We start from the raw sequence: 27,893 nt of genomic DNA on the forward strand, positions 1-27,893 counted from the left end.
ACTGCCCACAGGCAGACTCAAACCTAGACTCTGAAACTTAGTGCAGCTGCTTCTACAGTTTGAGCGAAAAGCCCGCTGACCCTCAGCTTAGGCTGTAAAGGAGACTCATTCCTTCTCTGTGAAGTGGTCAAGGTGCCACTACATGGGGCACTGAACCACACAGGTATGTGTGTTATACCTGCACACAAAAATTTTTGTTCAACACATGACCCTAGGCTCTCCAGCCATCTAACAGATCGCAGTTATCCCTCACTAAACTTGCCTCTTCTCCCCGCACCCTGGTTTTGATTTCTGTCACTGCTGGCCTCTTGGAATTCTTTTGCTGAAGTGCCTATCTTTCCTAAGCTGAAGGTCCTATGTGGGTGTCATGCAGGATGGTCCCTAGTGGGGTGCAGGGCCAGGAACAAATCAGCCCCCCAGCGGCTTGGGAGCTCCAATTCTCACTCGACGGGGGGGCCAATAGGACAGATCTGGCTTCAGAGCCCTGGGCACAGGATTCGCAGCCAGGAACTCAGTTGTGGAGGGTGGCAGCAAACCCTAGGGGGTGGCCGGATGAGCACAGATGGTGAGTTCTGTGGTTCCTCAGGCACCAGGAATATTCCTGGTTTAAGGGACCTTGCTCCCTAGAAGTCTGGGGCTCTCTCCCCACCCACCCCACTTGCCGCCCCTGCATGCAACAACTCTGTGTATCCCCTGGCAACACCTGCTGCCCCCAGCCAATTTTAAAAAGCCCACAGGCCCTGCCGCCACCACCAGAAACAGCTCACGGGGACAACCCCTAAGGGGCCACACGTCCCTGTGGCAGTGCAGAGCAAGTGGTAGGGAGCCACTCTAGTCCTGCTGTGCTGCTGGTGGAGGCAGGGGGGCCCCCCCTCGACCATTTTAAATAGCTCAGGTGAAGCTGGGAGACAAGCAGCACACAGACGTGCCAGCAGGTGGGGCCAGGGGACACTGCCTGAGCGGGGGTTGCCATAGTAACTACAGCTCCTCCTACCTCCTTTCCCCCTTACTCACGCCCTTCTCCCTCCTAGAGCCTACATCCTCTCCCGCTACCTCCCTTCTGCCCTCAAACTCCTGCACTGCTCCAGCCCCCAAACTCCTTCCCACAACCTGCACTCCCCACCCTCTCCTGCCCGCACCCGAAGCCAGAACCTACACACAGCCTCCCACCTGCACCCAAACTCCCTCCCAGAACCTGCATTCACACCCCCTTCAGCCCCCCTACCCCAAGGCAGAACCTGCACCCAGCCTCCCTCCCCAAGCCATAGACAGGTGGGCAGCAGGAGCTTGGGTAGGGAGGACTGTGGGCTCTGGTCATTTTAGGCACCAGTACAATCTCTGCAAACCTGCCACCCCTGAATGTGTGTGATAACGCTGGTGGAATGGCACGTGCTCAGGCCCATCACAGGTAGAGCTGTGAGAAAGGAAGGAGGCTCAGCTGCTCTGTGGGGATGGTGCATGTAGTCTGGTCAGCGCTAGGAGTTGGGAGGGGATGGAGACGGCTCAGTGCAGATGGGATCTTTGAGATTTCAGCTGTTAAGCTCCAGCATGTGTGAACCCTGATTTTTCAAAGGTTGATAACTTGGAGTTCACACTCACTAGGTAAATCCAAAGTAACTTTACAGAGTGGAATTACTGTGAATTTACCTGGGAGCAATGGAGATCAGAATGTAGCCCCTCGGGGCCACCATACTTTGGACTGTTGTATGTTATCCGATTTTGTAATGTGTGTTAAATATGTGCCAGAATTGTAACACTTACTTTCGGGCGAGTGTCAACAACATATATGAAATTGCTTCCTGGGTTTGCCTTTCTAATGGCCTGCAGCATCTGTTCATCCTCAAGGCAACGAGCACTGAAGCCAGACAAGGGTTGGCTGCTCCTGCAGATTGAGGCCTGCATGAAAACAAACAATCCCCGCCCCGATATTTAGTGTGCATTAACAATTTAGTTCACTAAGTTATTTACAAAATGTTACTAGAAAGTGAACAGAACAGCTCCATTACATGTGCAGTTAACAGGATGAGCAGAGCAGTATTATGAATTAAACATACCCAAGTACTAATAATTTAATGCTGTGGTGACTGTTGATACCACTGTATTCATACTCTGCATGATATTGCAATGTTTTTGTATAAAATAAGTCTCGTGAAAAACCACTTGAAAATTAACAAGTTTCTACTCAATAGTATTGTTGTAAAATTATATAAATACACATACACACACTGCTGTATGTGAAATTATGGGTGATCACGGAGGTTGTGCTTGAAGGTCAGTGACTAAAAGGCATTTAAAACACGCATGTCGGGAGGAGCTGATAAACTGCTATGTCCAGACAATGGAAAGAGTCCAGCACTTTGAACCAGATGTGAAAATTCAGTGGCCTACTGAATTTGTGTTGGAAGCTGCAGTAGGAAGAGATCATTTTCAGAGTAGCAACCACCAGCAGGATCAGGGAACTATACGCTTATTGGGTGAATGTTGGTGTCCAGGCTCTGAGCTACAGCAGCAGGGCATTTAAGGCACCACAATTACACAAACACACCCTCTCATTCCACAACCACAGCTCCACACTTACATTGTTATCCTTACAGTAATAGGAAAGGGCTGGGAAACGCCTTCTGCTCCGGAATTTAGAACTCCCCACAATGATGTGTGCAGTTGCAGAGTTTGGTATGTACACTTCAGTAGGGTACGAATCACAGACCTGCCAAAGGAAACCGTTCGCTTACTTCTTCTAGTCAAAGAGAACTTAGCTTGAATGTTAACTTTAACCATCACCGATACAAAAACCAAATCACAATTACACACCACCCTCGTTCTGAAGATCCTAAAGTGTTTCATAAACATGCCCCCATGACAGGGTAGCCTGTTCCCCTAATGGAAGAGAGGTTTAACAGTCAGATTCAGGCCTATTTCTGTAGCAAGAGAAAAATCTTTGACTGAATTTTATATTAAAATGATACTCTGTCTCTTCCTTCTGTGTATATTTCCCCCCCCCCAACTTTTTCTGCCTTTATTACCCTTTTCTTCCATCTAAATAAATAATTTCCAGAGCTTTTGGTATCTAAACTGCCTTGTTTTTCTACAATGTTTCATAATTCAGTCTTCCTTCATCAGCTCATTCTGATCCCTTATATTTAAAGCCATGTCTCACTGAACCCTACATGTGCCCTACACCGGAGGCTTTCAACCTTTTCCTTACCACCCCTGCCTCCCTGCCCCCTTCTCTCTCTTCCTCCCTTATCATCTAGCAAATGGGAAGAGAAGGATGGACACAACACCCTGACCCCTGCTTACAACTGCAGCCCCACCTCCAAGATAGTTGTAATCCCTGCTCTAAATCAAGTCTGCTCTCATACTTGTTCCACAATAAACAAATTCAAACATTCTATATTAGAAACAAAAGAAAACAATGAAGTTTTGGCAGAACACAGAGTCTCCTCTGAGGAGGTCCCAAAACCTCAAGAGATCGTATGTAGCAGGTGTGCGCTCCACTGCCAAGGCACAAGGGAAGTAAGCTGAAGTGTATGAATAAGCTTACTTCAGAACTGGGTTAGTCTGTTGTTTCTTTCCATGAATGTTAATCATACTTTTAAACTGTGACTCAGACAAATGTAGGGCAGGACAGGAACAGCAGCTAGCTAGGTCAGAAGGAGTAGAATTAAAATTTGTGAATTGTCAGGCCATTGTGAAAGTTTTCCATCACAAAACAACCCTCAACAGCACTACACGGAATTTCAGGAACAAGAAGGTAAAAAGACAGCATTAAATTCTTTCTTTCAAACTAATGGCCTGTGTGACTATTAGACAGAAATTAGTTTGTTTTTTTTTTAAATACTCTCACTGGCTCCATTCAGCACAGCCATGATTCAAGAACTTAACTTTAAGCATGTGCTTAAATCTAGCCCAGGACAGCAAAGCAAAGTTCAAATCACTTTATCTCCTTGTACAACCGTTGCACATCGCACCTCCTTCTCCCACTCTAAGCTCTTTAGGACAGGAATTTTCTTATCAGGCAATCTACCGCACCTAGCACCATGAGGCCACTGCCTTGGCTGAGTCCTGTGAAATCTACTGTAACAAAATTAGAATTACACACTTGGTAGTCTCTGTTCACATCACTGATCTGCCAATAGTTATTTGGAACACCCATCCGATTATATTCTTCATGGAGGCTCACAAGCCTCCATCCTTGTTCTCGTTCTTCTTTATCTAACTTTGGGTTGAAAGAGAAGCAGTAGAGCTCTTCATATTTCACTGAAAGAGAAAAGAGGCAATACAATAGCACAATAAATCAGATCTGAGGCCAAAGTCTCCAAAAGCAAAGTTGGGGTATTATCCTCTATATGGATTCTTATGTAGAATTGTATGCTTTGCTGTGTAAAAGCCCACAGACTGATTACTTACCCTATAACTACAGTAATGTAGAAAGTTGACCTAATGCGTGCAATTCCAGCTATGTCAAAAACGTAGCTGTAGTTGATGTACCTTCTGTGGTCTTACTGTGATGAGGGGCTCGATGGCAGAAACCCTCTTACTGACTCACCTGGGATGTACTACAGGGGTTGACCGCAGAATGAGTTGAATTATTTCAATTCTCAGTGGATTGAGCTCAGACTGTCAATCCCCACTGTAGCCTAGAAGTTGATTTTGAAAATTGTGGGCTGTCCTGCTGTTTGTTGGGGTTGTTTTTCCACTTACACAGCTGTATGATTGATGTGACTTACAATATCGTAACACTCTCAAACTTCTTTGCTGCTCAGTTGTGAATATGCAGATAAGCAGCAAAAAGGTGTGATGTCAGAGTTAGCATGCTTCCTTGAAAAAGGGAAAGCTAAGATCAACAAAGGGATCAAAATTTGTGGTCCAGCAGAAATCTTACCACAGATCATTTAGGGTTTGTTTTTTTTTCTTTTAAATTCTGATCCAGTGGCAGAAACAATGGACTAAATCCTGCAAGATTCACTGGACTCAGAAATAATGAATCAATGCTTAAATCTGAACTCAAGTTTTACTCTGTCTCAAGCAAAATTTCTATTAACTCCATGTTTTGTATGAGTAAAGACTGGAAAAATCTGTCTTTGAATGATATGCAACGGCATTCAAGATACACAGACTACTTTGCAGTAGCATGAACATATTATTTCTCTAAATTATTACATGTAAATGATTTCAAACTCTTGTTTGCATATTTATGTTAATTTTGGTTCATGGACATACAATACATAACATTTAAAGTATTTCTTGTTTTAAAAATGTATATGGTAACTTGACTGGATTTCAAACATAGTGTTTATACATAAACAGATATTTTATGACCAAAATCTGACAGCTAGCGTGTTCTGTGACTGAGATGATCCTACCATCCTTTTCTTGTTTCATCCTCTCGCTGTTAAGTCCTTATAGCTTTTGGATTAAGGATTTTAGTGTGTAAACTAAACTCAAGTACACCGAATCCTAGCAAATGGAGTCACATCTATTGTCAAAATGTCTCTATTTGATAAATCTGTTTAAGATTACAATCATCCTAAAATCAAACACGTTTTAATATAATGCTCAGTTTCTTCTTTTATGTTCTTGATAAGCAGCATAAGCCAAAAATAAATGGGGACTTTTCACGCATGGCTTTAATAAAAATGTTTTTTATATTAACTTCCTTTTTCTTCTGCACCAAGCATTCAATTTCCATTTTAGTACAGGTGATTTTTTTAGCTGTAACAAAGCAATAAACAGTCATTTTAAATTTCCATTAAATATACAGAAAGCACAACGCAGGAAAAAAAATAAAGGCAAAGCACATCTCTGGCTTCTAATTACATGTTGGTTTCCATAACTAAAAAGCTTGTGCAGTTTGTATTGTTATCCACACTCTTGGAGAATTCAGTTTCCCTCTTAAGAAACAATTATTAATGAATAGGAGGACAGAAAGAAAGAAAGGAAGGAAAATTCTTTTGTTAAATGTTTATGTCTCAGGCACTGAGTTCAAGATCAGCAGAGACCTAATTTAAAGAAAGGGAAAGACGATTACTGAAATGCAGTATAAAACTTTTTTCCATGTTTTTTTGTTATAGCACAGGTTTATGAAAGCTGAGTCCTGGTCTACGTCTCATTTGCTTATGTACAACCATGCAGAACTGTTAATTTTAATGTGAAAAAGCAACGTCAAATAAAAATTTGAGTGCATTTATTTTGCACCTCCGTTGCCAAAACTAGCTGACTAAAGTTACGCTTCTATTAGTTCCTTTCCATTGTGGCTGTTCAGAAAACTAACCAGAAACTTTCACAAATATATCAAATGACAATATACATGTCCTGGTTGTATGTAAATCTAGCCTGCCTAAGTAGTAATATCACGATACATAAAGGTTTTCACAAATACATATTGTGCCCTGACAGACAGAAATTGAAGATAGGAAAGTTGCATCAACCAGTGTTTTGGCAGGCCAAAATCCCACGCACTTTACAACTAGTCGTATTAGTTTCAGGGGAGTAAGATTCCTATCCCTGCACAATGTCCATAGCAGTTGTTTGGCTGTTAAGAGGCAGAACATGGTGCTGCTCCACAGCAATGCCACCCACATGCTTCAGAAGGAAGGAGAGGCATTCCTTGCCAGGGTGGGCCTCTAACCCCTCCCTATAGTCCACTGGCTAGCCAGAGGGAGACAGGAGCCAATTGACTTACTGTCTTCCCCATATTAATTTAGGTCCTTGCCTAGGATTTTTCATGTCTCTTGCTCTCTTTTGGTTGCCCCCAACCTCCCTTTCCTCAGTTATGAATATAAGAATTGTGTTTATAGGATACAGTGGGTCTGATCAGTTGCCTGTTTCAGAGGTCAGGAAATATTTTTCTCACTAGGGAAAATATTGGCAGATGCCTGGTAGGTTTTCTTGACTTCATAACAGTATCATGGAGGGACAGTTAGGTTAAGAAAGAATATGATTTAGAAATCTCAACTCAGTAATTTTGTTTAAAAAAAAAGTGCCAGTCCTTTCCCCCAGCTGGCATGTGGGGGACCCCCACAGCTGGGAACCCCAGCTGGGGAGCAAGGGAACCCCACAGCTGGGAGCTGGCCAGGGTGCAAGAACCTCGGCCAGAGGGAACATTCATATGGAGGTGCTGATATGCAATACCGGCATGCACCACCAGAAAAAAAAAATCCCTGGCTGTATGATAGACCTGCAAATCTCACACTAGACTCACTTAAATGAGGGAGGAGAGGGAGATAATCTCCCCTCCCCACTGTTATATTCAGTAGAGTTCACAGAGTAAATCCATTCTTTTGTCTGCCCTCATTTGCCTGTGTGTCCTGCTCAAGGTACTTCTACTATGCTACCAATGTCCAGCAAACAGCTTCTCACACGCCGCCTACCTTTCAACTTGCATTCCTGGCCACATTTGCTCTTCTTGGTGTCATTCCATAGTACTGCAACACTCAGAGTCAAAATCCACTTCTCCATGAATATTAATAAACACCTTCTCTCCCTTCAAGGAAAGGAGCATTACAGAATCTCATTTTTCCAGGCTTGTATGAAAACATAATGAGGTCCTGAAGCCAGTAGAATTAATCCAGATTTACATCAGCACAGCCAAGAGCTTAAATTGATTGTCTATAACGCACTCCAATTGCTTTCACCCTACATCACCTAGAATACGCAAATATACGCACTCCAGTGTACCTATTCCTTCTGTGGTTTTCCAGTTATAGTACACACTTTACCAAGTTCAAATGCTGCTCTATCTTGCTACGCAACTTTTACCTAATACACTGGAGAAAACGGGCTCTACTAAACTCTCTCGTAGCAAGATGAAAATTAATGTTGATGCTGTCAGTTCTTTGCAACGTTTCCTTTTCAAAATACAGGAAGGCCTCGTCATTCACAGATTCGCAGTTCCACTTATTCACAGTTCGCCACGCTGCAGTTCGTTGCTTCCCGCTGTGCCGCACTGTGTCAGCCACACCGCAGCGTCCCTCGCTGTCCTGAGCGCGATTCAGCATGCCCATGCTGTCTCAAAGCTCCCTCACAGCCACAGTAAGGCCGCTAAAGCAGCATTTCCCAAACTAATTTACCCACAGAACGCTTTTGGGCTTGGAACGTATTGACAGAACACATACATGCTCATTGGGGTGCAAGGGGAAGGGTTTCATACTGAAAAAGCTCAAAAGCTAATTTGAGAGAGTTTTTAGATGTCTTTTATTTTACTGAGAACAGAAAACAAGAGAAAAGGGCTGAATGAACAACTAATGTCCTTCTGATAAGAGGATGGTTAGCAACCCTATAATTAAGTATAAAAATTCAAAATTAATACAAACCCAAAAAACACCCCCAATCAATCAAACAGCTGAAAGCACGATGGTTAGTGTCATTCTTTTGTATATAAATAGAAAGGACAATATTGTTCAAGAAAGGACTGTCCTTCCTTAGAGCATAAAAACATTTTTATGTAAAAGAAATGCAAAACAAATTAGTACGGAAAATATTTTTAAATTCTGTGATTTTATAAATTCGTTATTTTTACAGAGACCTAATGGAACATAAAAATAAGTAACATTTGACAGTTTTTTTTATGGGAAGAATGTTTTTGCATCTTTTGATCACAAATCCATTTAATATTAGGAACAACACTGAAGAGTTGGATCCTCACAGAAGGCACAGCATTGTGCGATTTCTCTGAACATGACTCATGCTGAAACAGTGCAAATCAACTCTGTTTTGGCATGAGTTGCATAACAACTATACTATCATGAACGTGTTATAAATATTAATATAGCTGCAATCTAAATACTATTCAAATATTTTGATACACCATACATCATTTCATATTTAATATTTTAGAAGGTAAAATATTGCTGGCATCAATTTTTTTTCCCATGGAACACCTATTCACATTGTACGGAACACCACTGTTCCATGGAACACAGTTTGGGAAATGCTTCGCTAAAGGAACACCCAGCCTTAATTATGGCACCAAAAAGAAAAGTGAGTGATGCAAAAAGTGGTCAACGGACTAAAAAGGAAAAAATATGCTGATGACATTAAGCCAAATTACTGGATAAGGGAGCAAGTGGTTGCTCTGTGGCCTCAGTAGCTAGACGGTATGTCATTAACAAATCTACTGTGCATTATAGTTTTTTTTTTGTTTTTTTTTAAAAAAGGCACCAAAATGTAAGGGACAGTGTTGCTGCAATGCTGCCAGACCGGGAAATTTTAAGACTTAAAAAGCAAGACTAAACAGCTTCCCATCACAATTTTCCTTTGTGAACCACCCCCCCTCCCACCTTAATCCTCCCCTCCCAGAGGGGCATAAAATTCCCAGGCAGTGAGTTCAAAGAACTGTTTTGGGTGATTAAGGCTGAAGTTATTGCACTGCTTTTGTGTTTCAGTTTGGCTGTTAAATTATTGCTTTTAAGTTAAACTGGCTTGTGGACTGTTGAACAGCAGGCAATAAAATGCTCTTTGAGGACAATGCATTGTTTCTGTGCCACAAACTCCTCCCCCGTCTTCCCCACCCTGTCTTCTGGTATTTGCAGGTTTTTGCCATGTGTGGCTTTCACTAGAACATAACTCCTGCAAGTGGTGGGGCCTTCCTGTAACATTAAAAGACAGAGTTGAGCTTTCTGCTGCAAACTGGATTATTTGCATCAAACCAGCCACGTGCAACATCCCTTCCAATTAATTCTTAAACTGACTGCACAAACACAGGAATTGATGCTGGACTCTACAATATTTCAATTCTTGCTTTTAAAAGGGTCAAAAATTACCATCAGTTGCACAACTGAACTCAGTTTTTCAAAACTTACTTTAGGTCCTAGATTTGAACCTGTTCAGAATCCACATACAGATGGAGCAAAACACTGGTAAGATTAAAGCGCCTAGCTGGCAACAGGCATTTTCTTTATACAGCACCTGCTCTGCATCTTTTCTGATGCCTCAAAAATCTGTGTTCAGTGTAGAAAGAAAGAAAAAAAAAACAGACACCCCATAACAAAAGCTGACATATGTGAAAATGGGAGGCCAGCAACCACTTCCTCCCAAGGGACAGCTTCACCCAAGCTTGCTGACAGCAGGTTCGTGCATCAGGTGCAGCTCGACTACGTACTGCCGAACAGAGCTGTTCACCACAGGAATCAGGATGAACGATGCAGGAAGTGCAGCTATACCAACAAGACACTACCCCACATATTATGTAGTTACAAGCCCCACTCCAGAGCATGGCAGCTGCAACACAACGCCATCCAAGGTTGCCTTGTCAGAGCCTCCTGCCACCTGTGGGGAAGGTTACCATGAACTCCACCATCCCTGGAACAGAGAGCCAACTGCAGTCAGATATCACCACTAGCGAGGAAAGACGATCATCGCAGTGGATGCAACAGTGCACTTCAAGACACGGACCCCTGCCACGCATGATGCCCAACCTCAAAATCTGGAAAAATACACCGCTCTGGCTCACACTCCGAGAGCTGCAGACTACGAGGTGCTGGCTGTGAGAGACCGGGATTCATAGAATCCCAATAAGGAGTGAGTGTTAAGAGACTGTGAAATTGGTCATCTTTACTCTTGGCTGATGAGGCAACTCATTGTGCTGGACTCCATACGGTGGTCAAGGGACACCTACTAAGAAACGTCACTGGACCTCACCAATACCAGGAGGCATGACCTGGAGTGCTGATAAGAAGCACAGTCGAGAAAGTAACTGAAAAACTCTCCTAATGCACTATGTTTTCTAATGGACAAACTACCCTACATTTTCAACTACTGAAGGATAATCGTCACTCATTGATTTTATTTGCTTTCTGCAACCAACACTCTGTAGAACTTTTCCCAAGTAAAGTTCCTGAATAATCCCATGCAAATTTCTAAACCATATTGTTAAAATTTATTCAACTAAATTTAAGTTTTTGTTGAGCGTGTACTACATACATCCAATGATTTTTAAACAAGCTTTATATTTTTGGATAATCTCTAAGTACTATAGCAAGATGTGCAGACGCTCTTTCCTTAACCTGTATATTCTACAATTTTTTAACATTACTTGTATTAAATATTTTAAAATTACTCCTCATACGTTTAGTGCAGATAAGTTCATTCTGCTAAGTTTTATACTTCACCAAGTAATTTATCTTGCAAGAATAAGACAAAAGAAACATTACACGCTTGTACGTACCTTAGATGTAATACAAGCAAAATTACAAAGCACAGACAAGAAGTAAACAAGCATAAAAACATCCAAGGCTGTTGAATTTCCCTTTTTTCCTTCCTTTTTTAACATTTTTCCAGAAACTTCAATACAGGAAAAAAAAGTGGGGGGGGCAGTTCCTCTTATTGCAGTCACAATATGAGAACAGTAATATTACAAATGAAAGGTCAGATTGCTTCTTGCTATGTGCAGATTTGCAAATGACAAAGAGGGAAATGAACTTCTCTCACTTTACATCTCCTCAGGATCCGATATAGCTGAGGAGCACAGAAAACAATTCAGACGAATGTCACTGGCCAGACTGAATCACTGGGTGGAGGTGGAGGCAGAAAATCTCTTACAGGCTTTGCCACTTGAGCTAGATCCAGCCACTTAAGGCACAGAATGGGATGACACTCGCAGAAGACCGTACGGTTGTATACAGCATAATCATGGGTGTTCGGGTTTTTTGTGGTTGGCTTGTCAGGGAGGTTGACACATTTCAAAGATGTGTGCAAAGGTTCTAACCCCTCTGGACTTCCCACACAGGGTAGCCTGCCATCACCCCTGGGCTCACCAGCTATCACATATAGGTGATCTCTACCCAGACATGACTTTTTGACACATTACAACAACCTCTTGTGCGAGTGCTGCTGATGGAGACAGAGGAACCTCTCCAAGCTATTTACAAACAGAGATTGCCTGGCCCTGATGGTGAGATTATGTCAGCATCTTTTTCAAACAGCTGGGAATAGTCCATCATTAATAACCTCCGCTCCCGTCAAAGGTGATTCAATCAGGCCAGTGCTGCCTTGCCTTTGCATACCTGGCCGTGCCAAACGTATTAAGGATATGTAAACATCATGGCAATCTCTTTCCTGAGGTATGATAAGCTGGATGATCTGGAAGTTCTTGCAACGAATCAACAAAGGGCAACCAGTAGCAGTTGTGGCCTGTTTCTCAACAGAGGAAATTTGGCTGTGAAGAATCTGAAAAAGGACAAAAATTGGTTATGCCTGGAAAAATGACACAGGTATGGTAAGCAGAAATCTCACTCTACACCAGGGGTCAGCAACCCCCGGCACGGGTGCCAATACGGGCACATGAGCCAATTTTCATCAGCATGCAAGGCGGAAGCTCTGTCCCGCCCCTCTTCCCCCATGCAGCTGGGAGCTTGGCTCAAAGCCATACTGCCTGTGAATTAACAAAAGACCAGCTAATGCTACTGACCACCACCTAAATGGTAAAGCTTTGCATCTTTATTGATTTGTTAATGAAGCTGTTGTAAGTAGGACTATTACTGACTTTAAAAAGTATCACCAGCACTTAGACCTTACAAAGAGGTCACAAGTTCAAATTTCGGCACTCCGCCTTGGAAAGGTTGCTGACCCCTGCTCTACACTGATTTTCCATGGTCTAAACAGTAGCAGAGCATGTCAGAGCGCCCTCACAACCTTCCTCTTATAACTCTTTCCTCTTTTCTCCACTTCCAGGCACAACTGTTAAGAGACTGACATTGTTCCCATTCCAGAAGAAAAAAAAATTCTCTTATGCTTCATGTATTCAATGGGTGTTAAAATGCAAACTGAATCATGACATCTAATTGCTTTCTTAAAATGTAAAATTAATGGTTATAAAAGAGACATCTCCTTCGATCCAGCTTTAGAGTGAGAAGTCAAAACAGCACCAGTTACAGTAAAAGCTTTGTTATCCGGCATATTGGGAGAATGGGAGATGCCGGAGAGTCAAAAATTCCATTTAACTATACTTATCAACAGAACACCAATTTTCAAAGGATCAGAATACAACAAAAAGAATAAAAATATAAAAGAGTATACAGGTACTCACCAACCCAGTAGTAGTACTGCACTGCAGAATGGTCGGTCTCTTGAAGCACTTAGGTATACACAGGTAAAAATTTCTATTCCACAGATCATTTTATGACACTACATATTACTACGGGCATGCACCCAGATCGCTAAAAACTACACTTAACGCTAAAATTATACTGAACATAATTTAGTCTTTTTATGATGATTCAGAAGGCACTTCAGGATGTTGTGGTGCCTCAGGGTCATCATCAATTATCTTTGTACAGTAGATGTAGACGGTGTAGGAGATTGGGCTGAATCCCTACTGACCCTAAGACACACTCCAGCAGCTGCTCTTTTGGATGAATCCCTGATGTCAGCTTGCTCACTTGTCTTCTGCCTCTTTTGCACAAAAGCAGAGTACAGAAAGTGCAACTGCATAACCTCCTGGGCAGTATAACATGGCTGCCTTTCTGCAAATTTAATTATTGTATCAAAAGCTGAAGCAGCCTTTTCCCATGTTATTTTGTCCTCTTCACTAAAATCTTCTTCACTGTCTTTATCAGTGTCCTCTGACTTTTCAGATTTAAAAACAGTCTCTATTATTTCTGGATCAGTACCAGTATGCGTCATTTCAACCTGCTTGTCAGCTTTACCCCACTCTCCCATTTCACTCTCATGAAGTTTGTTGATTGGGTGTGAAGAAGGAGTATCCTCCACCGTTTCAAGAATTTGTGTTAATGAATTTTGTCCAACTTTCACTTTAAAGCCATCAAATTCATCGTCATCAGAAGACATTGCTGCAAACATAACACCTGGCCACAATTTTCTCCAAGCTCTCCTTAATGTTTCACTTTTAACAGAGTTCCAGGCACAAGCAACATTAAAAATTGCATCTTTTATGTTGTAACAAGATTGAAAGTCCTGTATAGTGCCTTCGTGATTGATCAACATTCTCAAGAAATCTCTTCTGTAATAACATTTCATATTTTGTATAATGCCCTGGTACATAGGTTGTATCAATGAAGTAACATTGGCAGGCAGGAAGATGGTAAAAATATTACCAGACACTAACTCTGTTTCATCAGGGTGAGCACTACAATTGTCCAGCAATAGAATAGCTTTGCTATTTTCAGGTAAGCCTATTTTTCTAAAATGTTCTTTCACTGCAGGTACAAACACATGATGAAACCAGTCATAAACAATTTTTTTGTCCAGCCATGAATTAGCTTGCGCTTTATAAACAACAGGTAAATGTGTAATACCTTTGAAAGCTCTAGGACAATTGTACTTTCCAATCACCAAAAGATTTATTTTATGTGAGCCTGCAGCATTAGCACATATAAGAACAGTTAGTCTGTCTTTATTCTGCTTGAAACCAACAGCACTAGATTCACTTAAACTTGCTAGGGCAGAATTTGGCACGCATCGCCAAAATAGGCCTGTTTCATCAGCATTATAAATTTGTTCTGGGGATAGATCATGTTCAGCAATTAAATTTCTAAAGAATTCACAGTATTTTTCTGCAGCTTCATGGTCAGCTGATTTTTGTTCATTGGATGCATCTAGCTTTCTAATGCCATGACGAAGTTTAAAACACGAAAGCCATCCATCAGAAAATGCACATGGCTCAGTCAATTGCATTTGCTTATAAAAGTCTTTTGCCTTTTCAATAAGCATTGGGCCAGTGATAAAGGCACCCTGCGCTCGTTTCAATGAAAACCATTCATATAAAACACTGTCTAGCTGCTCTAATTTAGGCATATGAAGAGTACGGCGTTGTTCAACAGCTTTATTTGATTCACAGCTAGCAAAAAAATTGAGCAATCGTCCTTTCTGAGCCTTGATATCATATATCGTGGATGAGCCAACATTGTACTCTTGCATCAAAATATTCCTATTCTCACCTTTTTCAAGACGTGTACAAATATCTATTTTCTGTTTTAATGTCAACACAACTCTCTTACGCTTCTCTCCTTTGCTTTTTGCTGGCATTTTGGATGCCATAATTGTAGGGTGGTGCTGATATTTTACAATAATACAGGACAACAACACTGAGTAATACACCAACCAATCACAATGGCGGATACAAACACAAAGAACAGCATTCGGCTCTTCTTGGCTAACTTGAGCGTAGTCCGACTGCACTTGGAAATACTCAGGTCCTGAATAGCTTCGGCATCGATTCCAGTTAGCTTCAGCATCGGTCCCAGTTACTAGATTGAAGATTTGTATTGGGAGATATCAGAAATGCCGTTTTCTAGAGTTTTCTGGGTGGCAAAGTGTCGGATAACACAGCTTTTACTGTATATAAATTTTTAAAAATTCCAGCCAAAAAAACTTTGCCCCTCCCCACTGGCAAAACTCAAACATCATATCTTACAGTATAATAAATGGGAGCACTGGAGGGAAGAAAGGACAGAATTTATGGTTAATATCAAATGGGCAACAAAGTTATTAATTAAACTACAGATAGACACTCAGATTGGATAGTGAGGGAGGTGAATCAGTACCTAAATAGATATAAAGTTGACAAAATAGACAGACAAATTGCATGGACAGATAAAATAGGTGGCCAGAGATACTAAATTACCTCTGTGTGGGGAAAGGGAGAAGGAGGAGAGAGAGAGAGAGAAAGAATGGATACTGCTCAGACAGATACTGATAGCCTCATCTACTTCTTCATGCAGGAATAACAAATTCATAGCAGCTCATGATTGCTGCCCTATTCTTCCCCACAGGATATCAGTAACTGTAATTTGAAGCAGTGTTCCCATTGTGATTACCGTAGAACACTTTAATACAGGGGTGGGCAAGATACGACCCGCAGGCCACATCCAGCCCATCAAGCCACTGGATCCAGCCCATGGACTGCCGCAAGTACAGAGCGGCCACTTCCTGCTCATGTAGCGATATGCTCTGGATGCTGGGAGGGAGGGGTGTCATCTTGTGCTGCTGCCACCCCCTTGAAAAACGTGAGAGCTCCCATCATCTGGTTTATGGTTTCTGGCCAATAGGAGCTGAGAGACTTTTTGCTGGAGGCGGGAGCAACACATGGAGCCTCCCCCTCCCCTCTGGCATCTGGAGCATATTGCTTCATGGAGCAGGCAGCAGTCTAGAGCAATCTGGGGCCATTGCAGGCAGACAGCCTGTCTCAGGGCCTTGTAAAGCTACCAGCCAGCAGCTGTGCAGATAAGTCTCCAGACCAGAGCCTGTCTCTGGCACTCCAGACCCCCACCTTCCCCCACCCTCTGCCCCCCCACTCCACACAAACCCTCTGCCCCTCCTCCTGTACTCATACCTGCTCCCAGACCCTGCACCCTGATCTCCTGCCCCTGGGTCACAATGCCCTCCTGCCCTAGCTCACAACCCAAACCCCTGCACCTCCCTCCTGCACACCAGACCCCTCTCAGACCCCAAACTCCCTCCTCCACCCCAATAAGAGATGATTGTCACAAGCTTATGTGGAAAAGAAAAAAAAGAGTAAATCTAATACATAATCATACCCAAGTTTCTTTACGAGTTTCAGACACATTTTCCACAAAGATGACATGAGTAGCTGTTAAATACAAAGTCCCCACTGCAGCTTTCCTGGAAGATATACGGTCAATTAAGCACACATTTTCCACCTAAATGAAGAGATGACAGAGAAAGAAAGTTAGATTAAGACATGGAAGTCCGATTGTGGTGTAGTGCAATCCCATTACCTACACTTGTACCCATGATAACAAAGCAAAGCAAATATAGTTCTATATGCTAAGGTATAAGATACATTTTGCCATTCAAACAAAGGACACCACTAACTGCATTGTAACACAGAGCTTATTCCATTTATATAAACAATTAAAATGGTTTCTAAGACTGAAAATATTTTCAAGAAAATAAATAGCTCCATGAATAAAATATAAAAATATTATGTTATATCTGGTACTTGGGTCCTGCCTAAATCTTTCATTCAATGAAATAATTTTTATACTATTGTATTTACTCTCTTTAATAAAAAGAAGCAAAAAAAGTACATTTGGGCACATATTCTGCCAGCAAATGCATATACCTCCTATTGACCTCTGTGGAAGCCATAGGGGCATTCCATGTCCTGTGTTCCGTTACACATATGCAAACCCATTCAACTGAAAGGAGAGGTGAGTGACTTTAAACTGGAATCTGGGGAAGGTCAAATTAAGGATGTGAATTTGACCTTAAGGATGTGGCTGTGGCTCTTACTTTGTTTTGCTGTAGGGTGGCAGCTGTGAATACAGTTTGTTCCCCACCAAAATCCCACCAGATAACTGTAGAGGAGTGGCTTCCCCACTCCAGCAGGAAAGAGGTTAAAGCAGGCTGGAGGGAGCCAGCCAAAAAGGAAAGGGCACCTAGGGGAGCCAATCAGCAGGCAGCTCACCGGAGCAGCCCTATATAAAGGAGCTGCTCCGCATGGCAGTGTCAGCTGTGTCCTGACCAGGGAGGGTGAAGAACTGGCTCCCAGCAGGAAAGCAGCAGTGCTGGCAGGCTCACAGGAACTACAGAGAGGGAGGCTCTCGCATTACACCTGCCAGACTGCTAGCTTTGATAGCAAGACCAGGAGGGTGCAAGAAGCACAGGGGAACCGGCCCAGAGAGCAAGAGGTAATAGAGGGAGAGGAGGGCAGGGCAAGGCTGCTCTCAAGAGGGTACTTGGGCTTGGATCTAGAGTAGTGTGCGGGCCTGGGTCCTCCCGTTCCCCCATGCGCCACACCTGGAAGTGCCCTACACAGACTGCAGCTTGCCCAAGTTGAGGGACTAGACTTTGGCTGCAATGGGCCACAGAGGAAGGAGTAGAGACTGAGGACTGCTGATACCCCTGGAAGGATGTAAGGGACTGAACAGTGGCCTCTCCCAGAGGTCAGTGGCCTAAAGAGGGTGCTGTAGTTCAGGGAACAATGCAGGTTCAGACCCAGAGGTTGGGGCACAGAGAGAGCAGAGCAACCATGGATGACACAGCAACTGGAAGCGGGCGGAGTGTGTGTTGGACGATGAAGTTAATTCCCAGTGTGACCAGCAGGAGATGCTGCGCTGCTGAGTCACTCCCTGTCACAGTAACCAACGCACCACTGGTTCTTAGACTAGAACAGAATGGCTACAAGGGGAGTAACCTTGAAAACAAGCAAGCTCAACATCAGCATAGCCATACTATGCTGAATGCCAGCCTCAGCATGGAAAAGCTACACAGAAAAGCACAATTTAAACCAGTCATAACTAGAAAATGTTAAGATAAATACACTCTGTGGTGCAAAAGCATAAGCGGATAGATGTTGTCCAACTCCTACAAAACCTGGTTCATTTGCTCTTGTACAAAATTACTGTTTATAAAAGATTAGGGCCCTACCAATTTCACAGCTGTAACCTCCCAAGGTCCCTTCCAGTTCTATGAGATGTGTAAATCCATATATATAAGTGCATCACAGACCACGAAATAAGCCCTTTCCTGTGTAAACTGATGTCTCCTTGTTCCTAGAAGCAACCCTTCAAAAGGGGGCTTCCTAGAGCCAACTGGGCAGTGTGGGGACAGGACTTGTCCCTTCCACGCAAAACTGCTCTGGCAGTGGAAGCGTGGGACCAGACCAGATCCACCTTGGACTGCCTCCCGCTTCTGCAGGACGCTGTCTGGGACTGGGCAGCAGCCTGATGTCTGTGCAGCTGAGCATGGGGCAGTGGGGACAGCACCTTCTGCAGCTGTGCAGAAAGAGAACAAAGTATTATCCCTCTCAAGCTGGCCAGGACTTCTACCACCCATTTCTACTTCTTGGAACCTCCTGAAGTTGCAGGAAGCTCTTGGTTGCTCTCTAAAGAACACAGAAGTGAGAGTGGCAGTCCCATGACTTCCCTACAACAGCCTTGTGACCCCACCCCCCACATCTTCTTTTGGGTCAGGATCTCATGGTTATACACTGTGAAGGTTCAGGTTCAAACACCTGAAAATGTGAAAATTAACCATTTTCAAATCCTATGGCTGTGAAAGTGTCCATAATGGACCATGAATTTGGTACAACCCTATAAATGACGGTGATATGTGACAAATTTAGAGCTATCTGCATCCCCACTTAGATTTTCATATGTAGTTTGGTAGCAAATAAGATTAACTGATAGACGCTTAAGGACTTTGTTGTTCGCACCCAGTTCTGGAGCTATTACTTTGTGTTACTTATTCTTAAGGCTATGACTTAGTGCTGTGTACTTTTAGTACCCATCATGAACAGGTCACAGACAGTAAACAAAAAGTCACGGCCAGGGACCTGGAACTGCTATCTCAGGAGAGATGGGGTTTGAACCCCTGGTCAGTGCTGCATCTGGAGGAGTGGCCCATGTCCCGCTGCTTCTCCTCCAGATGGGGAGCAGCCTGGGAGTTCAGGGCATGGCAGCTGCTTCTGGACTGCAGCCCCAGAGCATCGATAAAACTTCCCAGACCTCTATGATACACTCACAGCCTGAATCATCCTACAAAGCACGCCTTTCCTCAGGTAATCATGCATACTTCTCTAGTCTCGACCACAGAAAATCTTTCCTTCAGCACTCTGCCTAATCCTGGTTACATGCTCACTTTGACTCTTCACTCCCTTTCTACTCCTTGCACACCAGCCATTGGCATGAGCAAGATTTAGGGCCAAAACCTTGTCACACAAGTCACTGGAATCAGTGGGACTATTTATGTATCTAAGATATGTCTATGTGGCAAAAAACCACCAAACAAATGCAGCCCAGAAAGGAGACTGGGTTTCAGAGCCTGAGCGTGGCTTTTTTTGACGTTGCGGCACAAGCCCGAATGTGTAGACCCAGGCTCTGAGACTCACTACCATGGATATTTTTTGCTGCATAGACATACCCTTAGATGAACTGGGTTTGATCTTAACGTTTATGAGGGGGATATGCAGAAAAAACAAATACAGTAGAAACAGACCTCAATCTTCCATTGAAATCAGTGTAAACTCCCAATGGCTTAGGTGGGATAGGATCATGTGCAATATGATAAAGAGGAATAAGAGAATCGGTACATTAATTTTATTTTAGAAAACACAGAAGTCCAGAGTACACTGAAAAAGAGCGAGTTACAAGCTGCCCTAACAAAACAAAAAGCAGTCAAGTAGCACTTTAAAGACTAGCAAAATGGTTTATTAGGTGAGCTTTCGTGGGACAGACCCACTTCTTCAGACCATAGCCAGACCAGAACAGATTCAATATTTAAGGCACAGAGAACCAAAAACAGTAAGCAAGGAGGACAAATCAGAAAAAGATAATCAAGATGAGCAAATCAGAGAGTGGAAGGCTGGCAGGGAAGGTCAAGAATTTGAGCCTTAAATATTGAGTCTGTTCTGGTCTGGCTATGGTCTGAAGAAGTGGGTCTGTCCCACAAAAGCTCACCTAATAAACCATTTTGCTAGTCTTTAAAGTGCTACTTGACTGCTTTTTGTTTTGATAATGTATAGACTAGCACAGCTTCCTCTTTGTTACTATTCAGGCTGCCCTAAGTGTGATTTATCATAATTCAAGGTACATATTCACAAAAATACATTTGAAAACTTTCAGAAAATTGCTTAGAAATAAGTCATAAGCAGAATAATGCCATCACCTGAGAACCACAGGCATTATACATTGAACTCTTTCATATCTAGCAGCCCCAGGACCGGGAGGTTGCCAAATATTCTGGATAATAGAAAAGTAGAGTGTTACGCATTGCTAGTCAAAGAAAAACAAGATTAGATATTAAGAAAAACAAAAATGTATGCAGAGTACTTCATTTACCAATACTACTGTACACTATTTGCTGTATTTATTTGTATTTACTTTCTCTATACTGTACTTATGGAAAACATAACTAAAATTTATTTATGGTTAAAATGCTGGTTATTTGAGAGTTCCAGATGACAGAATGCAGAATATGAAAGCATTTACTGTCATACCCAGACAATGTATTGCTCCATTTTACAAAATATGAAAGAAAAAAAAAATCACTGTGCTTTTGTACAGACACTCACAAAATCACTGTCTGCCAGTTTGGTAGGAAAATTCTTAAATCATAAAGCCAAGTAAACTCCCACAAGGCCAGTTTCAATATTTTTAAAAACAAAAATAAAACTTCTCAAAAGCCTGGCTCAAGTCTTTTCCCAGGACCATATACTTCAGAGGTCACATTTTGGGGAAAGGAAGAATGGAGGAATCCCCGCACAACCCCAGTAAACATTTGGTATCAAGATAGCATGCAAAAACTGAATATCATACAAAACAGTGATTGAGATAAAGTATTTTAAGCTGCAATTTCAAAAGAGCCATGCGATTGGGAGCAGGGGATACCCCATCCAGTGCAGGGTGAATACACCCCATAAGTCTACTGGACTGCCCTTAATCTCAAGGCTGTAATGGGCCTCAACATCATTGGTTCCCACTGTTGAAGTCTCCAGCACTTCCTGGGCTGAAGCCCACAGTGAACATCCTACTTCCTTAGCTTTCAGCACAGACTGAGGCGCTCTGCTCCCTTTTATACATCGTGTGCACTTGGAGCACAGCCAGTAGGGTCAAGAGAATGTGGCTTCCTAATGCCACAATGAAGAGTTAACCATTGCCTGTCCAGTGAGGGTTGAGCGCACATCTTCACAAGGAAACAGATAAACTAAACAGAAGAAATTAGGCTGGTCCAAACAAATGCAGGTACCTAACGTACACTCTGGTAAATGGGAAATGCACTCTAAGATATGGCAATGCTAAAGATCTACATATGTACATTAAATATACAGACACAAATAAAATAAGATATAAAGTTAGTAGAAAGAGCTGCAAATATGCCACTGTGGTAAGATATGCCTCTTAAAAAGATCCAATTATCCAAAAAGATTTCTAACCACTGGTGGCCAACCTATGGCCCATCACGGTTGTGTGTGGGGCCTGGTGAAACATTTTGTTTACTTTTGCCCATGTGCAGGGTGACCAGACTCAACTGTTTTCCACCTACACTGGTTTTTTTCCTACTGGTATTAGTACAGTGACATACAGCTGAAGTGAAGTGAGTGCTGAACCCACATAACATGGACTGTAAAAGCCCTGTACTCCCTCCTTATCCAATCGAAATGCTGCTACCATTCAATCAGCACACTCCACAAACCCTGCACATGCAGTGAGGGAAGAAAAACTGCCCTATCCGGGGAGACCTTCTTGGCTATGACAATCTTGCAGTCCACCGAGATGAAGGATAGCCACTCATCTAGCCCACTCACTTACTGAGATTGTCCATGGCTGTTATAAACTCTCAGTATGCTACATGAGAATACACCCCATTATTAAGCCTTTCAGAGTGAAAGGGTGTGGACCAAAACAAAGTAGAATTACTTTCTTGTCAAGCTACTCAAGCAAAAAAAACCAAAAGGGTACAGCTCCTCTTACCAAAAGATCAACTCGTTCCAGGCCTCATCCACAGTTCAATGTAGCATGCCTAGATGGGAGGTGCAAAATCAAAAACACCAGGGCTCTATCAATCAGCCTTGTACTCTTCACTGTCACAAAAAGAAGGGAGTTGTAAGGGAGAGTTCTCTCATCACTCCCCCACTGCAGGGACAGTCTGGAAGGGAGGGGGAGAAAAAAAAAAAAAACACCCATCTACGATACATTGACTCCAGCTACTCAATTGTCGTAGCTGGAGTTGAGTATCTTAGATTGACTTTTCAGCCTAGTACACACCTGGCCAAAGTGTAAGGTGGTGTTTGCAAAAGGTGGAGGAGTAGTGTCCTTTACTCAATACTTACTATCTGTGACTTCAGTATGTGAGTTCACTGAGTAAAGAAAGAGTTACAATTAGTGAGGATCTCAGGATTTGGCTCAGTAAAAACTGCCATGATTCACTGATTTGTCTTGGCAAGTTCTTAGATGACCTATGTCAAGCTCTGGCCACACTGGCTGAAAACAGATTTACTAATAAACTAACCCTCCGGGAACTATTTTTGTATATCCAGCACTACTTCCAGAGGCAATGTGAACTGAGCTAAATTGGGTTCATGCTGACCTCTAAACTCCAACACAAGACTCACACAGAATTCTGGAACAGTATTGTAATTCTGCTACAGGGACATGAATTACACTACCCAGTTTTAAACACACACAGTCAAACTGGTACCATGCAATGTTCCCTCTAATTTTTTTGCATCCAGATGCAGAAGAAATTTTTATGCGCACCAAGGCACCTGCAAATGTGCATCGCCTGTAGAAACACCCTCGCTGTGGGCACTCTGTTAAACAGCTGGGTGGCATTTGAATCTCCCAAGCGGGTGCACAATCACACAGCTAACAGGGAGCACTGGGAGCATGGATCGGACTTCATGGCTACCACCACTTAAAAGGAAATATTACATGAAAGTTGGATGATTGTGATGAGCAAGTCGTGTAGGACTTTACTGCTCTGATCAACTTAATGAAATCCAAACATGCAGCTGGTCTCTTTCTGTCTAATAGTGAAATCCATTTTTCTTGCAAAAGGTTTGAGAAATTGTGATGTAGGAAGGAGAAGTGCAGGTGGGTCTTTCAGAAAAAAACAAACAAACAAACAAACAAAAACCCCACTAACGTGGGGATAAGGAATAGAACTTGAGCACAAGTTCCTCACCACCCCACAACAGCTCTCTCCCTTTCCATACTCTTACCCAGATAAAAACGCAAAGCCAAATGATGTTGTGTAAATGGTTTTGTAGGGCAGCATTTCTTAAACTGCGTTCCATGAACAACTCTCAGGTGTGCTGTGAACGTTTGGAAAAATACACTGATGGCATCTATTTTCTGTTATTAAAACGAGATACAATATTACTTCTTTGTTGCTGTTTAAATTACTTAATTTTGGTTTTGCTGTATATGTAGCTGTTTCTTTTTTGGCTTGACAAAAACTATTTTTTGAAGGAAATTTTCACAGGTGTTCCACATAAAAATTATTGTTTGGTGTTCTGTGGTCTCAAAAATTTTAGGGAAAACACTGTTCTAGAGAAGACAAGAGTATGATAGTGATTCCAGCATTAAAGGCTAGAGTATCTCAGTGTGTTACAAAGGATGTAAAATTAAGGTTTCCTATGTGAAAAACACGCAGCTTGCTGGAAATTAAGAATTTAAGAAAAAAAATCTAGCTCGCTATTGAAGGGAAACTTATAATTACTTTATTTATTCTATTTAATTTACCTAAAGGCACTGAATTTTTTTCAGGTAAAGGTGCCACATAATTTATATTCTACTGCACGGGAGTGCCAAAGAATTTTGGTCAAAGTGTCCACAGAATACTCAGGAGTCTTGCCTAACACAAAAGTCATATGAGGAGAGAGAGAGAGAGAGAGAGAGAGAGAGCTGAAATGGACAATAAAAGATGAAGAAAAGCTAATCCAAGCTGTGAAATACAGTGGAGAGATAGGAGTGCTCATGAGGGAAAGAGAAGAGAATTGCAGAGAACAGAGTCTGTCTCCAGAGATGTGCTAGCCTCTGCACTTAAATACCACTTCAGTCACTTATCAAACTTATCAAATTCCCCATCATTTATTTTTGCTTAAAGGCCCTGGATTTTGTGGGTTTAAAGGAGAATGTAGAACTTGAACAATACACACTCCAGGGACTTATGTGGACTATTAAAACCCCTTACATGGGTATAAATAAAGTTTAGCAGAAATGCTATTTGCAATACAGAGCAGCTATGAGGGAAAAAAAAAGCAAAAAATAGAAGTTAATGGGAAAGCAAATTCAGAACAGATGTTAAGCACTTCTTACTTAGAGAATAAACATGACAAATGACCCCTGGACAAGGCTGATGGGAGGTCATTCAAGAAAAAGTCACATTAGGGAAAAGCATGGGCCAAATCTTCATTTAAGCATCACTCCCATTAACTTCAATGAGACTATTATCTAAGTAAGGAAGGACTCCAAAGATGTGTCCCTATAAGATATCTTTTAAAGTTAGCCTGCCAGGATGCCCCTACAAAGTCCCTAAAAATATTTCTGTAACCTAATATGCTTTCACATTCGATACAGATATTTTTGGATAAGCAATGGCAGCAGCATTTGTATCTGAATGTTTCTTTAATCTGGTGCCTAACTAAATATTATAGATGGCAATAGATGCTCATCATGAGACAACTTGTTTGAATAGGACAGGGGTTTGTTACCATGTCACTGTAATACCCTGCACCTGGCAGCAGCTCTATTTTCCAAGTCCTTTACAACTTTGCACAGAAAAACATTTTCAGCTAAAATAATGTGGGCTAGATTTTTATTTCAAGTTTAGCCCTGCACAAGCTGTGCCGAAGCTTCAGGGCAGGAGTAACCATGAGAAGCACTGTGACTCACAGATATACCTCTCAGTCACAATTGCTCCCCCTCCTTTCCTCTTGCTTTGTGCACAGTAAACATTTGAGCGTGACAGTGATATTTTTCTACCTGTTTCAGTGCCATAGGTTAACAGTCTCACTTCAGACACATCAAATGCAACGACAGTTAAAATTACAGAAGGCAAAGCCACCCCAGTGGGCTCCACTCTCACAAACCAAGTTGTGTGAGCTTTTCCAGTTTATTAACTATATCTTAACTACCAGAGCCTATCACCAGTGACTGTGTAGCAGCTGCTGCTGCCAGAGGGGCAACAGTCAAAATGGTGCCTCTTGCAGAAAAATGAAAATACCAAACTAACTGCCACTACTGAGTTAATAAAATCTGAAAATGTTAAATGTCAGATAGTAACAAGTCTGATAGTTAATAGCAACAACAGAAAAATGCCCTCATGAAAGCCAAAACTTTGGAACCTTCCCTAGTTTTTACTAAGGTAAAATTCCATTCTGTTTAATGGTGTTTGCCTGAATACAGCATGAGCACAAATTGAGTTAAGACTCACAGCAATTGGCTTACTTGTAGAAAATGAGACATTACTATTGTGGTTCATCGGGAGTTAGTAAAAGAAAATTTGACTATAGGAGCATTTCAGTTACCAGGCCTAGCAGATGATCGGAAGTCATGACAGAGACTGAATTCTGAAGTTGCCTCTACCAAGGACATGTCTTTGTATCTGTCTAGGTTCTTCTGTACCCCCATCACCACAGCACAGGGGTGAGCAATGTGGGCCAGGCGCAATTCATCAGGGTTAGCCCCAGTAGACCACCAGATGCTCTATTTACCTATGAACCTGCAGGTACGGCCCTTCACAGCTCCTGTTGTTGTGGATCACCATTCCTGGCCAACAGGAGCTGTGGGAAACAGTGCCCAGTTCACGCTATTTCCTGAAGTTCCTAATGGCTGGGAACAGGATCTAAAACAGCCATACCTGGGGATGTGCAGGTAAATAAAGCCTCTGGTGGCCCACCAGGAGCTAACCGTGTCTCACCCACGGACTCACCTCACCTCACCTCACCATAGTATCAGAGCAACTCCCGAGTGTAATGAAGATAATGATAGCTGCAACAAAAGTTTTTTGAAGGCTGTAAATATCAAAGGAAAAGGAGAAGTTGCTACCATGGCTATACTTTTTATTTTCCTATATATAGTTAAGTCTAAGACATCTTAGGATCAATAACTGGAAAGCTTCCTAAGGGTAAACTTAATTAGACTAGAGCTCCAACAAGGAGAACAAAAATCTCATTAATTGAAACAGCTAAAGCTGGAAAAGACAAAGCACTGAAAAAATTACTGTATGGAACAACTGGCAAATTGCCAGATGAATAGGTCCTTTTCTTCTCTAAGTTTTATTATTATGATCTGAAGGACAGATGGGATGTTATGTTCCTCTTACAACATATAACTGAGTAATGATCACATGGAGGATAGCACAACATTCACCTACTATCACTTACCCACAGTTTCAAATAATCCAGAGTTCCCCAAACTGTCGGGAGGGCGGGACACACTGTGGATGCAGGGGAGCAGACCAGCCCCAATGCAGGGAAAGTGGGGACTGGGAGAAGGACAATACACCATCCAGCCCCACTCTGCTTCCAGTTCTGCTGTGGACCCATCTGCTGCACATGTACAGCTCCCAGCCCTACACCTGGTTCCAACCCCAGCCTCTGTGCCCATCCACAGCCGGACCACAGCTCCACACCTGGCCCCAAATCTACCCACTACTACAGCTCCTGACTGCACCTCCATTGCCGGGTCCAGTCCCACTCAAAGACCCAAACCTGCCCACAGCTGCAGGCCCAGCCTTGGACCTGTTACCCCCTCCATGTCCCCAACTCCTGGGAGACATGACCACCCTCCTGGCCCTGACTTATGGGGATGGGCAGGAATAAGTGGTGGGGAGATGGGGCAGAGCATAACCCTGGGAACCTTGGGGGCCGCTGACATAACCCAATGATAAGATGTTGATATTCCCACAAAGTTTCTCCCCCTCTGCCTGCCACCATGCGCAAAGAGCAGCATGGGATGAGAAAGTCTGCGCCTCCCCGAACAGCCAGATGTGCCCCCTGCCACACTCTACTTCCACACCACCTCCTGTCAGTTCCACTGTCCTTATGCACTGGCCCCAGTGAGGGGTGGGGCTGGCATGGTGCTGGGGCTGTGCTGCCAGCTGGTGCTCTGGGGTGGAAGTGCCTAGTGCCAAACACGACCCGTCGCAGTGCTCCCAGGCTGGATCCACGTCTCTAGCCCTCCCACGCTGAAGGCACTAGCTTGAGGCATGGGCCAGCAGATGAACTGCAGGGGCTCTGGTCCCGGGTGGGGGACATGAAAGGGGTGAGGCTGGGGGGGGTGTCAGTCTTCTCCAGTGGGTGGTTCACATGCTGCCCATGTTTGTGATAAATCTCACGTACAGTTTGAGCCTCTCTTATCCAACACCCTCAGGGTCTGACAGGTGCCAAGCCAGAGAATTTGCCAGACCACAGGAGGTCAATGATGTCTAGCACAATGTCAAGACTTCAATCGCTTACTGCGCTT

The 27,893-nt window shown here is 42.8% G+C and overlaps 1 protein-coding gene across 5 annotated transcripts in view; it reads right to left on the minus strand.

The window, feature by feature from the left end:
- Positions 1–27,893, minus strand: part of MTMR7 (myotubularin related protein 7) — a 71,563-nt gene that overhangs the window by 33,046 nt on the left and 10,624 nt on the right. Inside the window, exons 1-6 of one of the 5 annotated variants that reach the window (XM_074992848.1) lie at positions 13,028–13,264; positions 12,006–12,168; positions 7,374–8,278; positions 4,103–4,260; positions 2,579–2,707; positions 1,762–1,896 (exon numbers count right to left, since the gene is read on the minus strand). In XM_074992848.1, coding sequence (XP_074848949.1) covers positions 1,762–1,896; positions 2,579–2,707; positions 4,103–4,260; positions 7,374–7,461 — 510 coding nt within the window. In that variant the 5' untranslated portion in view covers positions 7,462–8,278; positions 12,006–12,168; positions 13,028–13,264. The other 4 variants (XM_074992847.1, XR_012645372.1, XR_012645373.1 and 1 more) reach the window with 4 other exon arrangements.

The sequence above is a fragment of the Carettochelys insculpta genome, chromosome 4 (assembly GCF_033958435.1).
Source record: "Carettochelys insculpta isolate YL-2023 chromosome 4, ASM3395843v1, whole genome shotgun sequence".
Taxonomy (NCBI): domain Eukaryota; kingdom Metazoa; phylum Chordata; order Testudines; family Carettochelyidae; genus Carettochelys; species Carettochelys insculpta.